This window comes from Cynocephalus volans, chromosome 6, assembly GCF_027409185.1.
Source record: "Cynocephalus volans isolate mCynVol1 chromosome 6, mCynVol1.pri, whole genome shotgun sequence".
NCBI lineage: Eukaryota > Metazoa > Chordata > Mammalia > Dermoptera > Cynocephalidae > Cynocephalus > Cynocephalus volans.
Window position 1 is genome coordinate 117,137,117 of NC_084465.1, and position 22,008 is coordinate 117,159,124.

The 22,008-nt window shown below is 42.0% G+C and overlaps 1 protein-coding gene across 1 annotated transcript in view; it reads right to left on the bottom strand.

The window, feature by feature from the left end:
• Positions 1-22,008, bottom strand: part of LCMT1 (leucine carboxyl methyltransferase 1) — a 51,074-nt gene that overhangs the window by 26,398 nt on the left and 2,668 nt on the right. The window contains exon 2 of the mRNA XM_063100327.1: positions 8,262-8,353. Coding sequence (XP_062956397.1) covers positions 8,262-8,353 — 92 coding nt within the window. The remainder of the gene's footprint in view (positions 1-8,261; positions 8,354-22,008) is intronic.

Consider the following 22,008-nt stretch of genomic DNA (forward strand, 5'->3'; position numbering starts at 1 on the left):
ATCCACAAAGAATTGTATATTGTAGGGAGCCACCGTCCTCGTCCCCAGCGGTCCTGCCCAACGCCAGACTCGGTGGCACAATTAGAAAAAAGGTATTTATGGAATTCCAATGAGTGGTGATGGATGATGCAGTTCAAATAACTAAGGAGGCGGATCCTAAGATGGCAGTGGCTGCAGCGGTTGGCGCTGAGTAGCTGAGGTGGAAAAGGCGGCCGGGAAACTTGTGGACCTTCCTCTCGCCATGTCTTAAGGGAGGACCGCTGCTGGTGGCCGGTCGTGGGGGCTGACCGCCACTTTGCCCCCGGCAGGAGAGGCTGCCTCATTTACAGGCAACAGCTTTGAAGTATGGAGCAGGAAAAGAACTGTTTCTTAGCTGCAAAAGCGAGTCTCTAAACAGGGAACATGGTGCCGGGGCCACTGTCGATGCTGCCAGGATCCCGGAGACCGGGGCCGCGCTGAAGGTGGCCAGCTGCCCGATTCAGGATTCAAGGTTTCAGGCCGGCATCAAAGAAGATTCCTGGGAGCACCTGAGCTGTGCCACGGGACTGAGTGAGCAGCCCAAGGCGGTGGCGGCTGAGGACGGGGATGGCGATGACGCAGAGGCAGAGAGGGAGCGTCTGACCAGCCACAGCCCCATGAGTGACCCCCGGCCGGCCCTGCTCGGGGTCGGACGCCCGCCCAGCTTCTGCCTGCCCCACCGGGCCACTCACTGGCCCCAGGACTGCCTCCATTTTCTCAGGTGGTGGTGGCTCCGGCCCGGCTCGGCCAGGCCTGTCCTCCTCGCCCGGCTAGGCTCCTCACTGAGCCTTCCCACTTGCTTGCCCCGGTGCGGGGCTTCCTGGGGCCTGTGGGCTGGCCTCCCCTCCCACACCCTCCACAGTTCTCTGGTGGGGCTGGTGGCGGGGGGGCGTCCCCGGCCAGCATCGGGAGGGCAAGGAAGTACAGGCTGGGCCAACTGTCAGTCCAGCGCACCCTGGGCTCCAGCCCCCAGTAAACTTCCCGTTACCGGGAGGCAGATACCATCTCTGCAGCCACCAGTTTGGAAAAACGCCTAACCGATTTCCGCTTACGAATAGTACGGTCGGAGCATTCCCGAGTTCACCTGAACATGCCAGAGAGCTGACTGCGGGTGGGCATCGGAGTCGGTCCATGCCTGGGGGATTCAAAGGTCAACCTTGTGCTGTGGGCTCCTCACCCGAGGAGCTTACGCTCTGGTGTGGGAGATAAGACAAGTACACAAATAACCGCGATACCAGGAGGAAGGTGATAAGTCCCGAGAAAGATCTACACAGTGCTACAAAAGCACCCAGAGCGACCAGTTGCCTGCGCCTAGCAGAAACCTGGTAGACTTCCTGGGCGAGGCGGTGCCGAGCAGGGTCTTGAAGTCCTGGCTGATAGACGAGGGTTGCAGAAGACATGTCCCAGCCCAGCCCAGTGCGCACAGAGCGGGGAGACGTCCGGCTAGGGAGGCGGAGACTCGACAGAAACCACACACCCTGTGGGGCCGCCATTGCATGATCCGGCAGCCTGGGCCAGAGCGGACGGAACAGGGAGAAGTCCTGCACGGGAAGTGGAAGCTCAGCAGAGACCACACACCCTGCGGTACTGCCCCGTGACCCAATAGCCCAGCAGAGTCCAAGGTGACCAGAGAGGTGGCTCCCCAGAGAGGCCCAAGACCCGAGGCAACCACACACACAAGGCACTAGAGGCCAACTGAGCAGTCACAGAGGTAGCCATACCAAATTGGCAACCACAGCAACATCTTAGTTAGTCAATAGTCTCAAACCAGAGAACTGTGAAACCCCCTGCAACAATGAATAAACATCAAAAAAAAGATACCAGAAATACAAAAAATCAAGAAACTACACCACCAAAAGTTAATAAATCTCAAACTCTAGATCCTATAGAACAAGAAGCCCTTGAAATGACTGACAAGGAATTTCGAGTGATAATTCTAAGGAAACTGAATGAGATACAAGAAAACTCAGCTAGACATCATGATGAAACGAGGAAAAGTATACAGGACCTGAAAGAGGAAATGTACAAGGAAATCAATGTCCTGAAAAAAAATGTAGCAGAACTTGCCGAACTGAAGAAGTTATTCAGCGAAATAAAAAACACAACGGAGAGTTTAAGCAGCAGGCTTCTCGAAGTTGAAGAGAGAACCTCTGAACTTGAAGATGGGCTGTTCGAAATAACACAAGCAGACAAAAAGAAAGAAAAAAGAATCAAAGAAATTGAAGAAAATCTGAGAGAGATATCAGACAACCTTAAGCGCTCAAATATCCGAATCATGGGTATTCCAGAAGGGGGGGAAAACAGAGATTGCATTGAAAACATATTCAACAAAATAGTGGCAGAAAACTTCCCAGGTATAGGAAAAATCACAGATCTTCAGATCCAGGAAGCTCAACAACCTCGGAACGTATTCAACCCAAAAAGGTCTTCTCCAAGACATGTTATAGTAAAACTGGCAAAACTTAGAGACAAAGAGAGAATCTTAAAAGCTGCAAGAGAGAAGCGTCAAATCACCTATAAGGGAGCCCCAATCAGGCTAACATCAGACTTTTTATCACAAACCCTAAAAGCTAGAAAGAAATGGGATGATATATTCAAAATACTAAAAGACAAAGATTGCCAGCCAAGAATACTCTACCCTGCAAGGCTATCCTTCCAAAATGAAGGGCAAATAGTATATTTCTCAGACAAACAAAAACTGCGGGAGCTCACTACTACACGACCACCCTTACAAGAAATCCTCAAGGGAGTACTGGGTTTGGTTCCTGAAAAATAACTACCATTGCCATTAAACCCAAGAAAAATCATAACCCACTAGTATAATAAAAATGGCATTCATGAAGAGAAAACAAACAAACAAAAATGCTATCTACAACCTAAGGAACCAACAAACAAAGAAACCAAACAGTAAATCAGAAAGCAAGGAACAAAAGACACCTAAGACAACCAAACAACCAATAAAATGCTAGGAATAAATCAACACCTTTCAATAACAACTCTTAATGTAAAAGGCTTAAATTCCCCAATCAAAAGACACAGACTGGCTGACTGGATCAAAAAGCAGGACCCAACTATATGCTGCCTACAAGAGACCCACCTCACCCATAAAGATTCACATAGACTAAGAGTGAAAGGGTGGAAAAAGTTTTACCATGCAAACAGAAAAGAAACACGAGCTGGAGTAGCTATTCTTATATCTGACAAAATAGACTTTAAACTAAAAACCATAAAAAGAGACAATGAGGGACACTATTTAATGATAAAAGGACTGATCCATCAAGAAGACATAACAATCATAAACATGTACGCACCCAATGTTGGAGCAGCCAGATTTATACCCCACTGTCAATATTGGACAGATCATCTAGGCAAAGAATCAGTAGAGAAACACAAGATCTAAACAAGACTCTAGACCAATTGGAATTGGCAGATATCTACAGGACATTCCATCCAACAACCTCAGAATATTCATTCTTCTCATCAGCACATGGATCATTCTCCAGGATAGATCACATATTAGGTCACAAATCAAGTCTCAATAAATTCAAAAAAATTGGAATTATCCCATGTATTTTCTCAGACCACAATGGATTAAAACTAGAAATTAATAACAAACGAAACTCTGGAAACTATACAAACACATGGAAATTAAACAGCATTCTACTTAATGACATAAGGGTCCAAGAAGAAATCAAGCAGGAAATCAAAAAATTTCTTGAAACTAATGAAAATAAAGATACATCATACCAAAACCTGTGGGATACTGCAAAAGCAGTATTGAGGGGGAAATTTATTGCATTAAATGCTCACTTCAGAAGAATGGAAAGATGGCAAGTGAACAACCTAACACTTCACCTTAAAGAACTAGAAAAACAAGAACAATCCAAACCTAAAGTTAGCAGATGGAAAGAAATCATTAAGATCAGAGCAGAACTGAATGAAATTGAAAACCAAAAAACAATTCAAAAGATCAATGAATCAAAAAGTTGGTTTTTTGAAAAGATAAATAAAATTGACAAACCATTAGCATGGCTAACAAAAAAAAGAAGAGAGAAGACTCAAATAACAAAAATTAGAAATGAAAAAGGCGATATTACAACTGATTCATCTGAAATACAAGGAATCATTCGAGACTACTATAAACAACTATACGCCAACAAATTTGAAAATCTGGAGGAAATGGATAAATTTCTGGAGACACACAAGCTCCCAAAACTGAACCGTGAAGATGTAGAAAATTTCAACAGACCAATAACAATAAAGGAGATTGAAGCTGGTATCAGAAGGCTCCCAACAAAGAAAAGCCCAGGACCAGATGGATTCACAGCAGAATTTTACCAAACATTCAAAGAGGAATTGACACCGATTCTTTACAAACTATTCCAAAAGACTGAAACAGACGCAAATCTCCCAAACTCATTCTATGAAGCAAACATCATCCTGATACCAAAACCAGGTATAGATATAACCAAAAAAGAAAACTACAGGCCGATATCCTCGATGAATATAGATGCAAAAATCCTCACTAAAATACTAGCAAACAGAATACAGCAACACATACGTAAAATTATTCACCACGATCAAGTGGGATTCATCCCAGGGATGCAAGGTTGGTTCAACATACGCAAATCAATAAATGTGATACACCATATCGATGAACTCAAACACAAGGACCATATGATCATCTCTATAGAGGCTGAAAAAGCATTTGATAAAGTTCAGCACTCATTCATGACAAAGACCCTCTATAAGTTAGGTATAGAGGGAAAGTATCTCGACATAATTAAAGCCATATATGATAAACCCACTGCCAATATCATCCTGAATGGGGAAAAGCTGAAAGCTTTTCCTTTAAGAACAGGAACTAGACAAGGATGCCCACTCTCACCACTCCTATTCAACATAGTGTTGGAAATACTAGCCAGAGCAATCAGAGAAGAGAAGGAAATAACGGGCATCCAGATTGGAAAAGATGAAGTCAAACTGTCCCTCTTTGCAGATGACATGATCCTATATATCGAACAGCCTAAAACCTCTACAAAAAAACTCTTGGAATTGATAAATGACTTCAGCACAGTAGCAGGATACAAAATCAACACACAAAAATCAGTAGCATTTCTTTTCTCCAATAGTGAACATGCAGAACGAGAAATCAAGAAAGCCTGCCCATTTACAATAGCCACCAAAAAAATAAAATACTTAGGAATTGAGTTAACCAAGGAGGTGAAAAATCTCTATAATGAGAACTACAAACCACTGCTGAGAGAAATTAGAGAGGATACAAGAAGATGGAAAGATATCCCATGCTCTTGGATTGGAAGAATCAACATAGTGAAAATGTCCATACTACCCAAAGTGATATACAAATTCAATGCAATCCCAATCAAAATTCCAAAGATATTTTTCTCAGAAATGGAAAGAACTATCCAGACATTTATATGGAATAATAAAAGACCACGCATAGCCAAAGCAATGCTGAGCAAAAAAAATAAAGCTGGAGCCATAACACTACCTGACTTTAAGCTATACTACAAAGCTATAATAACCAAAACAGTATGGTACTGGCATAAAAACAGACACACTGACCAATGGAATAGAATAGAGAATCCAGAAATCAACCCACACACTTACTGCCATCTGATCTTTGACAAAGGCACCAAGCCTATTCACTGGGGAAGGGACTGCCTCTTCAGCAAATGGTGCTGGGATAACTGGATATCCATATGCAGGAGAATGAAACTAGATCCATACCTCTCACCGTATACTAAAATCAACTCAAAATGGATTAAGGATTTAAATATACACCCTGAGACAATAAAACTTCTTAAAGAAAACATAGGAGAAACACTTCAGGAAATAGGACTGGGCACAGACTTCATGAATACGACCCCAAAAGCACGGGCAATCAAAGGAAAAATAAACAAATGGGATTATATCAAACTAAAAAGCTTCTGCACAGCAAAAGAAACAATTAAAAGAGTTAAAAGACAACCAACAGAGTGGGAGAAAATATTTGCAAAATATACATCTGACAAAGGGTTAATATCCAGAATATATAAGGAACTCAAACAACTTTACAAGAAAAAAACAAGCAACCCAATTAAAAAATGGGCAAAAGAGCTAAGTAGGCATTTCTCTAAGGAAGATATCCAAATGGCCAACAGACATATGAAAAAATGCTCAACATCACTCAGCATCCGGGAAATGCAAATCAAAACCACAGTGAGATACCATCTTACCCCAGTTAGGATGGCTAAAATCCAAAAGACTCTGAACGATAAATGCTGGCGAGGTTGCGGAGAAAAAGGAACTCTCATACATTGTTGGTGGGACTGCAAAATGGTGCAGCCTCTATGGAAAATGGTATGGAGGTTCCTCAAACAATTGCAGATAGATCTACCATATGACCCAGCTATCCCACTTCTGGGAATATACCCAGAGGAATGGAAATCATCAAGTCGAAGGTATACCTGTTCCCCAATGTTCATCGCAGCACTCTTTACAATAGCCAAGAGTTGGAACCAGCCCAAATGTCCATCATTGGTTGAGTGGATACGGAAAATGTGGTACATCTACATAATGGAATACTACTCAGCTATAAAAGTGAATGAAATACTGCCATTTGCAACAACATGGATGGACCTTAAGAGAATTATATTAAGTGAAACGAGTCAGGCAGAGAAAGAGAAATACCACATGTTCTCACTTACTGGTGGGAGCTAAAAATTAATATATAAATTCTCACACACACACACACACACACACACACACACACACAGACACACACACACACACACACACACAAAACCGGGGTGGGGGGAGAAGATATAACAACTACAATTACTTGAAGTTGATACAACAAGCAAACAGAAAGGACATTGTTGTGGGGGAGGGAAGAGAGGGAGGAGGGAGGGAGGTTTTGGTAAGGGGCAACAATAATCAACCACAATGTATATCGAGAAAATAAAATCTAAAATAATAATAATAATAATAATAATTTAGTGAAACAAATAAAAATAAATAAATAAAATAAAATAAAATCCTTTTCGGATAACAATAAAATAAAATAAAATAAAATAAAATAAAATAAAATAAAATAAAATAAAATAAAATAAAATAAAATAAAGATATTTTGAGGGTATTTTCTAGTAAAACATTCCTTTTAAATCAAATTAAAATGACTGCTCTGGAAATTGCTAAATCCATACATTCTCACTGTCAGTGTCACCGAGATTATTGTTCAATGAAAAGAACAAAAAATATCATTTAAGGCACTTTTTTTTTAAAGATTGTAATTTTATTGTATTTTTAACTGACAAATAATAATTGTATATATGTGATGTTTTGATACCTGTATACATTGTGAAATGATTAAATCAGGCTAATTGAGATGTCCCCCCCCAAAAAAAAAAAGAATTGTATATTGTAAAAAAGAATTCCTCACCACACAGTTTTGGAAGCACTTTCCTGTTGGATTGTAGGTCCCCAATCTAGAGGTTCAAGCCCAGGGAAAGGAAGAAGGAAGGAAGAAAGGTGGACATGCTGCTGGGGACCCTGGAGGACCGGGGGACAGGTGCAGGTGGGTCATCGAATCAGGCGCCATGAGGAGTACCTGTCTCTTCAGCATTTGTTAGTAAGTCTGCCCCAAAAGGCACAGGAGGGAGTGCAAAGTAAAAGAGCACATCCTCGTCCTCAGGAACTTGCACTTTAATGTTTCTTTGTATTCCTAAGGGAACCTACCCACAGCATCCCTCTTCAGGGCCAAGACTCCCCCTCACGCAAGAATTATGGTTATTTGGTCATTTGATCAATTTCTCAGTTTACCTGAGAATAAGTAATGCTCCTGCCTCAAATCCTTTGACTTCCCCTGAGGGATATTACTTGCAGACCCTAACAGTATTAATAACTCACACTATAAGAAGGCAACAAAACATGATCCCTAACAGGAACAGACAGTTCACAGTAGAAGATACAGAGATGGTTTTAAACATGAGAAAATGATGCTCCACCTCATCCATAAGTAAGAGGAATATGAAATAACATTACAAGAAGATAGCACGTTCATGTATCAGGTTAGCAAAGATTGAAAAGCTTCCCAGTATACTGCTGGTGAGGATGTTGGGAAATACGCACTTTCATATGCTCTTGGAAAGAGTGCATACTGGCACTCCCTTTGATAATGAATCCCTCAAGCCTCAGGCCTCTCAGCAGATGAGATGTTGAGGAGGGAGATGTTCACTTGCCTCTGTTAATTTCAGGGGCCTTCCTCTCTTTCGACAGTCTCACAAAGTGCTCGATGTAAGGGTCATGCCAGTAGCCAATGCTTACTGCAAACCTACAGGGGTGAAAAAGGAGGCAGGTGAGTACAGATTAGTAGGCTCAGGCCAAGGTTCCACTGCCAAGTTCCCAGGAACCAGATCCAGAGGAAAACCATCCACCTCAAAAGGTCAACAAATGCACAGTTAGTGCCCCACCACTAACTTAGACTCACCCATCCACCTTCACAGTCACATGACAGCCCATCCTGCTTCCCACAGTGCTCATTTCTCACTTCTCTCTCCTCATGTTGCTAATTCCCTTCCCAGGACTCTACACAGCAAATATCCTCACTTCGCACTTCACACGGGAGATGTGCAACCATTTATTCACTCAGCAAACACATTGGCCACAGCTAGTCAGCCGCTGCTACTAACCCAAAGGTTCTGTGTCCAGAAATACTTGGCAGACACAACTAATTACTACCTATGTATTTCTCCCAATTCTGTATTAGGAGCCAATTATTTCACTTACCTTAGAGGTAATGCTTGGGAAACCAGAAACAAATAAACAACTACAACTTGGAAAATGCTGTGGTAGCCTAGATCCTCTCTACCCTGGTCTACCCTACAAGGAGGTAAAGTTTTAGTGTTCCAAGCCTGGGGGCTCCCATTGTCACTAGAAGCCTTCTAGCAACCATGAGTAGAACCAGCCTTAGGATAGCTGAGAAGTCATGAAAAGAACCTGAGTCCCTAAGGCCATGCCAAGTGCCTGTGGGCCTAGAGCCTGCTCTACCTCTTAACATATATTTTGTAAGATAATAAATGTCTTTACCATTTAAGCCAACTTAAGTCATGCCTCTGTTACTTGCAGCCTAAAGCATCCTAACTGATACCCTGAGTAATATGCCCATTTCCATGTTGCTTGATAAGCTGAAATTTGAGGGTGTGTGTGTGTATGTGTGTGTGTGTGTATTAGGTCTCCCAGCTAAAATCTCCCAGAAGCAGATAATACATCTTTTATTTATATCGACCAACAAGGCTTCCTTCTGCCTTGACTACAATAGGTGCTGAATTCTGTACAAACATGCCTCCCACAGTCCCTCTCTTCCATGTTTGCATGTGCATAAACACCCATAAGGAAGCACATATAAGTGCAGCAAGTCATCACAGAAACATGCAAAATACTAACAGATACAATGTGCTATAACCCAGACTGTCAAAAGAAAACAGCAGACCCACAGTTTTATAACAGTAAACTTGTTCGGTTATCTAAAATAGTGTTTTACAGTGAATTGTGACCCATTAATATCATAAACTCAGTCTAATAGGTTGCATAGAAAATATAAGCCTGCAGTACACATAGTAAGGGTTAATACCATTTCATGAAAATTATGTTTCAAGTGTACATTTGGGGAATAAGTGCAATGAAAAATGTATTTTCTCACTGTGGATGGCAGTTTATAAACATTGATGGCAAGTGAATCATCTAGTGCCATCTAGTGGTGACAATCATATCTGCAGTTGAAACAAGAATGATAAGACTGCACAGATGAGAACACTCAGCCCACAGTGTTAAGGTTGGAAGGGGCCTTAGGAATGTTCTAGCCAACCCCAACATCCAGTGCAAGAACCGTTTCAACAACATCAAGTCACTGCTTGACTACTCCCACTGCTGAGCAAGTCTGCTGAGAAACTGATCAATTTGCCCTACTGGACTTCTTACTGCCACCATGAACAGCACAGAGCAGTTTCTATTCCTCTCAACTCTGGATCACTCAACACTATTCAATACTGTTGATTTACTCAAACAAAATGTATTGGTATCTGCTAAGCGCTAGGCACTGTGGACAGAGTGGTGAACAAGAAGAGACAGACAGACAAAGATAATTAGAAGATATGAGGAAGGGAGCAGCACATGACTCTGTAGAGGACAAAAGTGAAAAGGGGAAGCCTCTCTGAAGAGAGAATGGCCACATTTCCTGCTGAAAATGGGAGAAGTCGGCTGTACAAAGAGCAGTCCAGACAGGAGGAAGAACAGAAACAAATGCTCTGGGCTGGAAATGGACTCGAGCACTCCAGGAGGGAAAAGTAGGCTGGGGGCTGAGAAGAGTGAGAAGCAAGAGAAACTAGAGGGGAGACTGCAGAGACAAGCAGGCTCAGGGCACACAAGGCCTGGTGGGCATCTGGGACTGACCCCAAGAGCACACTACACGTGGTCAGTGATGCACAGCAGTACGGGGAGGGGTGAGATGCAATGGTACCCAATACAGACACACCATCACCAGTTCTATCAATTCCCACTTCCTACTGCTTCTGAGATTTGTCTCTTTCCACACCTCAAATCCAGAGGACTACAAGTGGTTTCCATGCCTGCAAGGAAAAAGGGTCTCACTGTTTGGACCTCATAGTGGCCAAGATAAAACAATTTAAGAGTATGGAAGGAAGAAAGTGCTGATGGGCACTACTGATGGGAGTTCTAAAGGGAGATGAGCATCAAGTTTCAGGATTTACAGACCATCAACAAATCACAGTGTATTCATACAATGAAATCATAACTGTGATACTGTGAAAATATCTATTGGTCTTCAAACCCTTCTCCTGACATACAACTCCTAAAATACTTAGAATCTCCACAGTGATAAGAGTCATTTCATATAAGAATGATGGCTGGCAGCCTCTAGGGGTGGCTTCAGGATGGGGGCTGGTCACAGGAAAGACCAAGGCAGGACTTTCAGTCCCACCTCCCAACCACCTGGGAGAGGAGAGGGACTGAAGGTTAAGTTGATCACCAGTGGCCAGTGCTGTAATCAATCATGCCTATGTAATGAAGCCTCCTGGGTTCGCAGAGCTTCTGTATAGCTGAACACTGGAAGGTTCCTGGAGGGCTCCATACCCCTTCCCCCACACCTCTCCCTATACATCTCTTCATCTGTATCCTTTGTAATATCCTTCATAATAAACCAGTAAACGTTAAGTACCTGCTTCACTGAGTTCTGTGAGCCGCTCAAGCAAACGCATCAAACCCAAGGAAGGGGTTGTGGGAACACTTGTTTACAGCTGGTTAGTTGGAAGTTCTAGAGGCCGGGGCTTGTGACTGTCATCTGAAGTGGGGGGGCAGTCCTGGGGACTGAGCCCTTACCCTGTGCAATCTGAAGCTATTTCTAAGTAGATAATGTTCAAATTGAAATGGAGGACGCCCCACTGGTGTCTGCTGAAGAACTGCTGGCTTGCTTGCCTGTGGGGACAAGCCCCGCTCCGCAGTCAGTAGTCTATCTTCTGCAGTAAGTGCTGCTGAGTGAGAGCACAGAGGGCAAACTGTGCAGTTTGTGTCTTCCCACCCGTACACTATAAACTAGCAGAACTAGACATGGCAACATGTTCGAGATACCCCGCTAAGGGAAAAAAGAAGAAAAATACATGTAGCATTTGTGCAAAATGCCTATGTGTGTGTCTGAATTACACAGAGAATTACTAGGGGATGTATACCAAAATATTAACAGTAATGATCTTTCAGATTTCTGCTATTTATTTATCTGTATTTTCTAAACTTTCTACACTAACCATATAACATATTTCATCAATTGTAAGAGGTACCACCAAGAAAGCCATTAAATTAACTGCCAATTATATTAACTTTGTTTTATTACCTAGAATTTTAAATTTGTGGTTACTGAAAAAGTTCTTTTGGACTTATTTAAACAGATTTTTATCATATCTCCCTCTCACACACATATGAAAAGGAAAAGGTGAGTGAAAGAAGTTGGTGAAGTCTTGGGCTGAGCCCGTGGCGCACTCGGTAGCGTGCTGCGCTAGCAGCGCCGCGACGCTCCCACCGCGGGTTCGGATCCTATATAAGAATGACCGGTGCACTCCCTGGCTGAGCGCCGGTCACAAAAAAAAAAAAAAAAAAAAAAAAAAGAAGTTGGTGAAGTCTTCACTTTCAGGGTGTCTGTGAGTTTCCATGCAATATGACTTGCTGTGGCATCAAGGGTAGGGGCAATGTGGCATCTCTTAGGAGAGCGCCACCACCCTCCCTGAGATTTTCTGCTAAGCCGGTGACCCTCACTCTTGGAGTTTTAATACCGGCTCTTTCTTGATCTCATCAGAAGGTATCAACAGACCATTTACAAACAGCAATCGGGATTTGTGTTCCTTCTTCAAACGGCCCTTAAATGGATTGTGCACTAAAGCATCCAGGGGTTGCAGTCACGGCTGCCCAGCCATGCCACCAGGAGTAACAACCACGGTCGCATGCACAGGTGATGACAACTCTAACACGACTGACAGCAACTGCAGGACACATGCAGAATAAATCACATCTGATTTCAAAGAAGCTAAAGTGGAAGAACATGAGTGCCACAGAATCGATCAATCAAATACAGCATGTACTGCCTTTACAAGACAAAAAGCAAGTTTGACTGTCATAAACAAACATAAAAGGCAAGTATCAAACTAGGAAAAATATCCATAACATGTCCCACCGTACAAAAATCCTTACAATATAAAAAACTCTTATAAATTAATAAGAAAGAGAACCCCTAAAATCTTAAAAGTAAAAAATGCACAAAAGAAATTTGGAGGCGCAAAACAACCACAATCTGTGAATGAACACAAAAAAGCTCAGCCGTATCAATAATCTAAAAAAATGCAAAATGAAAGCAAAATCAGAGAGCAATATTTCTCCTATCAAATTAGCAACAAAACTATTTTTTAATAAAGCTTGACTTTGGAGAGAGATGAGGGAGAGGGATAAGGAAGAGGTCGCTCGAGCACCTCTGATGGAACCATAAAGTGGCAGAGTTGCGCTGCAAGGCACTGTCAAAACAGGTATTAAAAAGTCTAAAACACATGCATACACAATAACCAAACAATCCCACTTCTAGAATTTTATCCTATGGAAATAATCAAAAACAGGCACAAGATTTCCCTACAAGAACACTGAACATGGAGTTATAGGATCAGCTGAATGAAACAGACTACAAAATTATATACAGGATGTTCCCAATTTTGTTAGAAAAAAAGTACACACACACACACACACAGACACACACACACACACACACACACACACAAGACTGCCAAGAGTAGATACTAAAATGATAAAAGTAGGTATCTTAGTATCATCCACGATACTGTGCACTTAGCTCTGCCTGTCAATTTCCCCTACAGTCCTCTGCTTGTAAAACCTCAAGGACATCCATTTTATTTGTATATCCCGACTTCATGTTTAAAACCCAGATGCAAAGAATCAAAAATCTCAGATTTGGAAAGACCTCAAAGATTTTCCCGGTCTTGATTCAATCCACTACTGCTTTCAATTTCCATGACATTCAAATGCCACCTTTCACTTTCTCATGTCTTTAAATCACTTTTTTTTAATGCTCCAGTCTGATGTGCTACCTAAGGTGCTTCTAACACAACACGGTAATAAACACCTAACTCTTAAAATGTAAAACGTCTGTCTGTGTACTGCCTAAAATCATCTCACATTCCTCCTTTGGGAAACAGCAATCTAGTTCAACAATGTATTCATTCAAGAAACATTTGCTGACAGTATCCTATTTGTGTGAGTGTCAGCTCCAACAATGGGTCCTTGATATGAAAGGTGTGTCATCCCCTCCAACAAGCATTTCCTCATCTGAGACTTCAGGGAATGGGAAAGGGCCCTCCCTACTCTCCCAGCCTGTGAGAATCAAGGCTGGAGCCTCATTTGCTTCTTTAACGGACACGCACTGAGTGCTTCCTATCTGACAGGCATTGCTGCAAATGCTTGATAAATGTGAACATGTCTAAGTCTCATAACACCCTATGAAAAAGGCATTGCTTTACAGACAGAGGGTGAGGTAGTTACCTCAGCTGTGGAACTTCCTTCTATTAGCGTAGGGGACTTAATTATATTGCTTTCAAACCTACTTACCCACCTGGATTTAGGTCTCCCCCATACACACCTATTTTTCCCCTCATAACACTTGAGTTGCTTAAATGGTGTGTGCATATGTATACGTATGTGTATCTGTGATTGCAAAAATCAACTGACTGTTCTTGGCATCAAAATTTCATGTCAGATTTTTAAGTGCATACCGTTTGTGGTCTTTAAGATATTACCCTACCTCCAACTTTAATTTTATTATTGTTCTTTTACAGCTTTTGGTTTCATTTTTATATTTCCTGTTGGTTTGATTCTTGGTTTATAAATGGAAAGCAGGAAGCAAAATCTGAGGGTAATGACTCTGTACCTAAACAGAGCTTAGATTTGTTTCCCTTCCTATGAGTTATGTTTCTTTCCTAAGTAGATCTGCCAGACCTTAAGGGTTGAATCGTCTAAAAACTGGGCGATAACTAGTAAGACTCACAGACTACAATTCCTCCCAAAGGAGACTACCAGTATTCCCTTTTGGCTTCACTTAACATCTAATTACTTTACAAGGATTAATATGATCTAAAATCTACTATCTCTGTGTGTAAAAGGAATAGGGACCAACATTTACAAGAGGGTGAAATAAGCAGGAGAATCCAATTAGAAAGTTCCCTTGGTAAAATGTCCCGTGTCTAACTTAAAAAAAAAAAAAAAAAAAAAGGTAACATAGAAAATAAGGACAAGATGCCGTGGACCTGAATAATACTAAAGAGCCTTCTGGAAAAAAAATTAAAAATTTAAGATGTATTGCGTTCCAGTGTTTCTTTAAGGTTCACAATAAAAAAGATGTATTGCATATTTTATGGTTTGCCTGTTCTTTTTCTTAATGTATCCGACCTACAAAAAATTTGCCTACACCAAAGTTTCAAAGATATTCTCTTACGTTTTCACAGAGCTTTATGGGTCTAGGTTTAATGTTTAGGTTTACAATCCATCCCCAGTTAATATGTACACATGGAATGAGATAGAGGTCAAGGTTCATTACTTTTCACACTTGAATATCCAGCTGATCCAGAATTATTAGTTAAAAAGACTTTCCTTCCCCGTATTGAACTGACTTACTCGTTCTGGGCAAAAGTCAATTGAACAGGTCTCTATTCTGTTTTATTCATCTACTTGTCTATCTTTATGTCAAGACCACGCTCTTTTGACTATTGTAGCTTTACAGTAAGTCTTAAAATTAAGTAGTATAAAAGATTAAGCAGTTTAAGTTCCTCAACTTTGTTCTCTTTTTGAACATTTTTTTTTCACTATTCTAGATCTTTTGCACTTCCATATACATTTTAGAATCAACTTGTTAATTTCTTCAGGAAAAGATGGATAGAATTTTGATTGAAATTGCATTGACTCTAGTCAATTTGGAGGAAAACAGAAATCTTAACATCAAGTCTTCTAATGTATGAACAAAGTCTATTTCCAATTTAAGTCTTCTTTAATTTCTCTCAACAATATTTTATACTTTTCTGTGTAATGGTGTTTGATGTCTTTCATTAGATTTATTCCTACTTTGTTTTTTATGTAAATGATATTCTAAAATTTCATTGCCCTATACGTGTATGTATACATATACATATATTTACAATACGTCTATCTCATAAAGGATTCCTATCCAAAATACATGATGAACTCCAACAAATCAAAAACAACATTATCAACAAAAAGTGGGCAAAAGACTTGAACAGACAGTTTAGACAAGAATATGTAGGATAGGCCAATAAGCACATGAAAGATACTTAACATCATTAGTCATCAGAGAAATGTAATTTAAAACCATAATGGGATGCTATTTCATACCCACTGACAATACCGAATGTTAAAAAGCATATGGAGCAACTGGAGTTTTTATACATTACTGATGGGAAGTGTAAACTGATAAACCACTTTGGAAATTAGTTTAGCAGTTTAGTGTATACCCACCCTATGACTAAGCAATTCTATTTATCCAAGAGAAATGAAAGTCTTATACAAGAATATTCACTGCAGCCTATTTACAATGGCCAAAAACTGGACACAACTCAAATGTCCACCAACACGTGCATAAATGAATGAATCGTGGTATATTCAAACAGCATTAGAAAGGAACAAACTACACTGATCGTCTCCTTGACTGAACTCTAGCCAGGCTCCTCTGAGCCCTCTTAACCGAGTCTCAACTGCAGCCTATGAAGATGCGAATGCTAACGTATTTTCTAACAGCTCAACTACACATCCCCAGGATTACCCCTTTAAAGTGCCTACCTGAGAACACTCAAGGCTGCCAAAAAAATGTACTCTTTGCTCCAGCCACCACCTGCAGATAGGGCCCCTGTTTCCCAGTCTCTATTGGGAAGGCAGGAGCATAAAGTGGATAAGTGCAAGTTAGCCAACCCAGCTGGGTTCCACAGGAACCGACCCTCCCTTCCCACTGTTTGTAGTTTTCACTTCCCTGAATCTACTGAGCCCCCGCTTCCCTCCCTAATTCCCTATTCTCTCTTCAAAACTCCAGTCACCTCTGTACAAATCAAAGTTGAGTTCATTCATGCTGGACTGAATTAAACTAATTGCAAGAGTTATCACCGATTAAAATCTGTCATTACCACTTTAGTGTCCAGCTTTGTTTATATCTGACAACACACACAACATGGATGAATCCCAAAGAACTTGCTGAGTAAAAGACACACAAAAGAATACATACTGTATGATTCCATTTACATAACATTCAAGAAGAGGCAAACCTAATGTATGGTAGTCAAGATAAGAAAATGGTTGGTAGTTGGGGAGAAGGAGATTACTTAGAAAGAGATACCAGAGAACTTTCTGGAGTTTCAGAAATGTTTTATATCTTGTTTTGGGTGGTGGTACACAGGTATGTACAATTGTCAATACTCGTCAAAATGAACACTGAAGATTTGAGCATTTTATTACCTGTAAATTATCTCCCTCTCCCTCCGTTCTTCCCTTTTTCCCCACTTCCTCTCCCTCTACTGTAAATTAAGAATACCTGAGGAAATTCTGAAGGAAAAAAAAAATGACCGTGTAGCAGACATTCCAAGTTTTCCTTCCAACATCCACCCACTTCTTCCTTACTAAGATGACCCCAATTTTGTGTGAGGCATTAACCTGCTGTATTAGAAATACTTATCTCCCTGGGTCCTAGCTCTGGTCAATGAGAAGATGCCCAGGTAGGGCTTCCTGAAAAGCTATTGCTTTCCTAGTGAAAAGGGACAGACTAGGGACATGTGTCTTTTGCTAGTATCCCTTCTTTTTTTTCTTCCTTCCCAGAGCAAGGCTGCTCAAATGGACTAAGAAAATTCTGAAATCCCTTGGTACAAACTATCCTTATCCTATGAAACAACCTATGGGAGCTCTGACTCAATTTACAACTAAGTAACTTTGTGAGTCAACGTTTTCGGTCATCAGAATGAAAAAACAGCAATTTCAACTGGAAGTCAAGGATGACAAATGCATTGCCATGTAAAAGTGTATATAAAAATGTAGTATGTAGGGCCGGCCCCATGGCGCACTCGGTAGAGTGCAGCGCTTGGGAGTGCAGCGGCGCTCCTGCCGCGGGTTCGGATCCTATATAGGAATGGCCGGTGCGCTCACTGGCTGAGCGCGGTGCGGGCGACACCACGCCAAGGGTTGTGATCCCCTTACCGGTCACAAAAAGACAAAAAAAAAAAAAAAAAAAAAAATGTAGTATGTAATATAAGTGACGTTTCAAACCAATGGGGAAATATAGGCCATTTAAGAGCTCAGGTGGGGAGAAACTGGCTAATGATTTGGGACAAAATTAACACTGTAACCCTACAACATACAAAATAATAAAGATAGATGAATGCTATTTTAATAGCCAAACTAGAGCCACCTAAACAATAAACAATAGGAGAATAATCAAATAAACTACAACCACACTACGAAACACTGTGCAGCCATTAAAAAGAATGAGGTAGTTCTACACGAAATGGCATATACAGTATGTCCATATTAGGCCAGTAAGTGGAAAAAAACTATTCACTTTTTTCATTAAAAAAATTAAGCTTTTAAGAGAAAAAAATTATATCATATTGATATTCTAGATCTAAGATCATCACCTTTGGCAGATAGCTTTCAAAATTTAATTCATTCCTTCAAAAAAAAAACAAAATAAAAACAAACAAACAAAAAACCTCCATGATTTATTTTACTCTGCTGATGGGCAAGTTTTGCAGCTAATTTATCTTCAACAGAATGTTCTAGTTCCAAAGTGGCAGTTCTCTGGGGATGGAAAGCAGCACCTGCCTTGACAATATTTCAGACCAAAATCTAAACCTCTCTTTCTGGGGCATAACTATAAAGATGCAATCAGTGCACTAGAAAGGCCCTGAACCTAAGCCCTCAGGAAAAAGCCAGCTTTGTAGAGAAGTGACCCTGCGATCTATTTCCAGGTCAAGGGGTGGGTGGAGAACATTTTTCAATTTGATTGAGAAATCAGATTAAGTTCCATAATTTTCACAGTGAAATTTCAGCTTTACAATCCCTGGTCTGGTTTCTAAGACACACAGACCACTCAAAACCAGTAAAACAAAAAACTTGAATTTTAAGACCTCATCTGGAAATATAATCTTGAACATTTGCACCCAGTTCCTCATCACTTTAGCCATCTGACAAATATTCATTTGTGCACATGGCACAAAGCCTGGCATGGTCCCTCCTCTATATCAAGTTTATTCTACTGGAAGAGACAAACATTAAACAATGAATTTGGGTCACAACTGGGCTGATGACCAGAAAGGAGATGCACAGGGTTTTATGAGAACACTTAACAGGAGGCTAGAGCTCATCTGTGTGTGTCAGAGAGGTGTCTCTGAAGGAACCACACCTGAACTAAGCCAAAAAACTTGTAGTCACCTTGAACTCCTCAGTGTCACCCCACACCCAGTCTGTGGGCACATTCTATCAGCCCTACCTTCAAAATGCATCCAGAATCTGATGGATCCTTGGCACCTGCAACACTACTGTCCTGATCCAAGCAGCAGCATCTCTCACCTGGGATATTTCCACAGCCAGTAACTCACCTCCCTGCCTCCATCCTTGCCCCCTACAGTCTGTTCTTAACAAAGAAGCTGAAGTGACCCTGCTGTCACCCAAGTCGGGTCATCTCATTCTTCATTTAAAACTCTCCCATGGCTCCCATCTCACTCAGAGTAACAGTGAGGTCCTTACAAGAGCCCACCACGCAAGCTCAGCAGCATCTGCCCTCACTACCAGCCCCCACAGCCTCCCGATTCCATCTGGTGCTCATCTCCCTCTCCCTTACTTTGGCCTTGTTGTTCCTGGAACAAGTCAGGCCAGTTCCTGCCTCAGAGCCTGTCTACTCTCTATTCGCCCAGGACACTGTTTCCCCAGATATCCACAGGGCTCACTCCCTCACCCCCTGCCACCTTTCCTCTGCATTGACCTTCTCCCTGGCCAACCCATCTCAAATGAAAACTCCTTCCCACCTGCCTACTGCATCTCCCACCACCTGATAGGCCAGGCATTTTGCTTGCTTGTCTCCCGGCCGTGGCCCAACTAGAATCGATGCTCTTTAAGAGCTCCCTTCTGTGTGTTTTGTCACTTCTGTGACTGCGGCATCAAGAACAGTGCTCATGGGTTCAGCAGGTGCTCAATAAAGAATGCCGAGTGAATGTGTTCATCTGAGAGATGATGGGGAACTGGTTAGGTGGGGGGGCGGGGGTGAGAGGCAGCATTCCAAGCAGAAGGAGCAGCAGCTCCAAGGCCTGGAGGAAGGCAGGAGCGGGGCGCAGCTGAAGAACTAAAGGGATGGCAAAGGCAAAGGACGAGCGGTGTGAAGCGAGGCTGGGGGAAATGCACACAGCAGGCAGCACCCTGCAGACCACGTAGACTTTGGTCTTGTCTTAACAGCAACATGAAGCCATCGAACTAGGCAGTGATGTGCTCGAATGGGCCTTTTGCAAACCTCTGGCTTCAGTGTGAGACAGGAATTTGGGGCAGATAAGAGTGATTGGGGGAACCCAGTTGGCAGACTAGTGCACAGCTCAGATCACAGATGCCCCTAGCTTGGACTAAATGCCAGAAGCAGAGGAGGAGAAAAGGAAGCAGATTCCAGAAACACTTAGCGAATAAAGTCAACAGGTCTGGGTGACTGATCACATAAGGGTGATTGTGAAAGGGCAGTTCTGAGTTCTACCTTTTTCACTCCTGACTTGAAAGAACAAGGGCCACATTCACTGAGTTGGGGGAAGGACAGCAGGAAGGAGAAAGGGGAAGGTGATCTCCAGCACGGCTTTGGAAATAGTGAATTTGAAATAGTTCTGAGACATCCAAGTAGAGATTTCCAGTAGGCAGTCAGATATCCAGGCTACAGTGATCAGATCGTGAAAAGCATATCATGCAATAAAGTGTCGATTTTTACCTGTAGCTATTGAGGAATGGAAAAGTTTTAAGCAAATGATAGGATAAGATTGGTGATTCAGAAAAATGCCCCTGGCCAGCAGGTAAGGACAGGTTGCGATAGGTCAGATGAACAAGGAGAGCCCAAGCAGGGACTGTGGCAAAGAAGACAAGACTTTCCCTTTGTCACCAACCTCTCTCCTGCACAGGGGCTGGGGATTTTTCTAAAATGTAAACCCAGATCATGTCAGTTCCCCCACTTAAAATTCCTCAGGATGAAACTCACACTCCTCAGGACCTTCCACGATTCCATCTTGGACCTCTCTGGAATTCCCTCTTACTACCCACTCTCCGCCCTAGGTCAAGCTTCCCTAACACACCCTTCTGCTTCCATGTCTATGCCTCTGCTCATGTTATTCTCTTCTGCCTGGCAAACACCTGTTTATCTTTTTAAGACTCACCTCCTAAACTGTGAAAAGCAGCACTGACATCTACCAGCTGACCTGGTACTGTAAGCCAGGACATAATGTCATTGGAAGCTGGCCTGGTGCCCACAGTGAGGCCATGTTGTTCTCCTGTTACACATGACAATCTCACAGAGATTGTGCCCCATTTGTAGGCTGCGTCCTCTACATGGACACTAAAGTCACTAAGATGTGTCAAGAATTAAGGTGGAGAGGAAGGCTGTGAGCCAGGACCCAAGTCTTCAATGAACTAGATGAATAACCAGGAGAAGGCAGAGAGCGGCAGTGGGGAGGACAGCCCTGGCTGGACACAACGTCTTGCAAATAAATGGGTGAGGGAACAAAGAACAGGGAGGACACAAATCTCAAACCCCCAATCCTGAGATATGCAGGGATGAGAAAATACAGGCATCACTTGAGAGCTTCGAGAAAAGGTTATCCCCATGGAAGGTCAGGATTAAGGCAAAGGAGGGGAGAATGGCTAAGGAAAGGTTGAGGAGATAGAAGAGGCTGTTGATGATGGAGGAGTGAATTCACAGGACATGGTAAGCGTATGGTGAAGGGGTTGGATAAGAGGTAAATAAAAGAGTGGTGAACTAACAGGCACAGAATGGCAAGCATAATAGAGGAGAGAAGCTATCATGGTAAGTGCTCAATCAATACGTATTCAATCAAATGGAATTAGTAAGCATAATCTTATATAGTCAATCAGAAAAATTCTAACTGATAGGACAAGTCCATCATGATGATGATGCTAAGTCTGATGATGATGGGGGTGTTGGTGATGACAAAAACTACCAAGTTTGAACAGCTACTGTGTGCCAAGCAGTTGGAAGCATTCCACATTTAATCTGCACAACAACCCTCTGAGATGGATAACATCAACATTATCCCTAGAAGGACTCTGTACCAAAGGAGAGAGCAAACTAAACCAGAAGAAACAGAACTGTAGGTGCCCCGAAATGCTGCCTTTTAA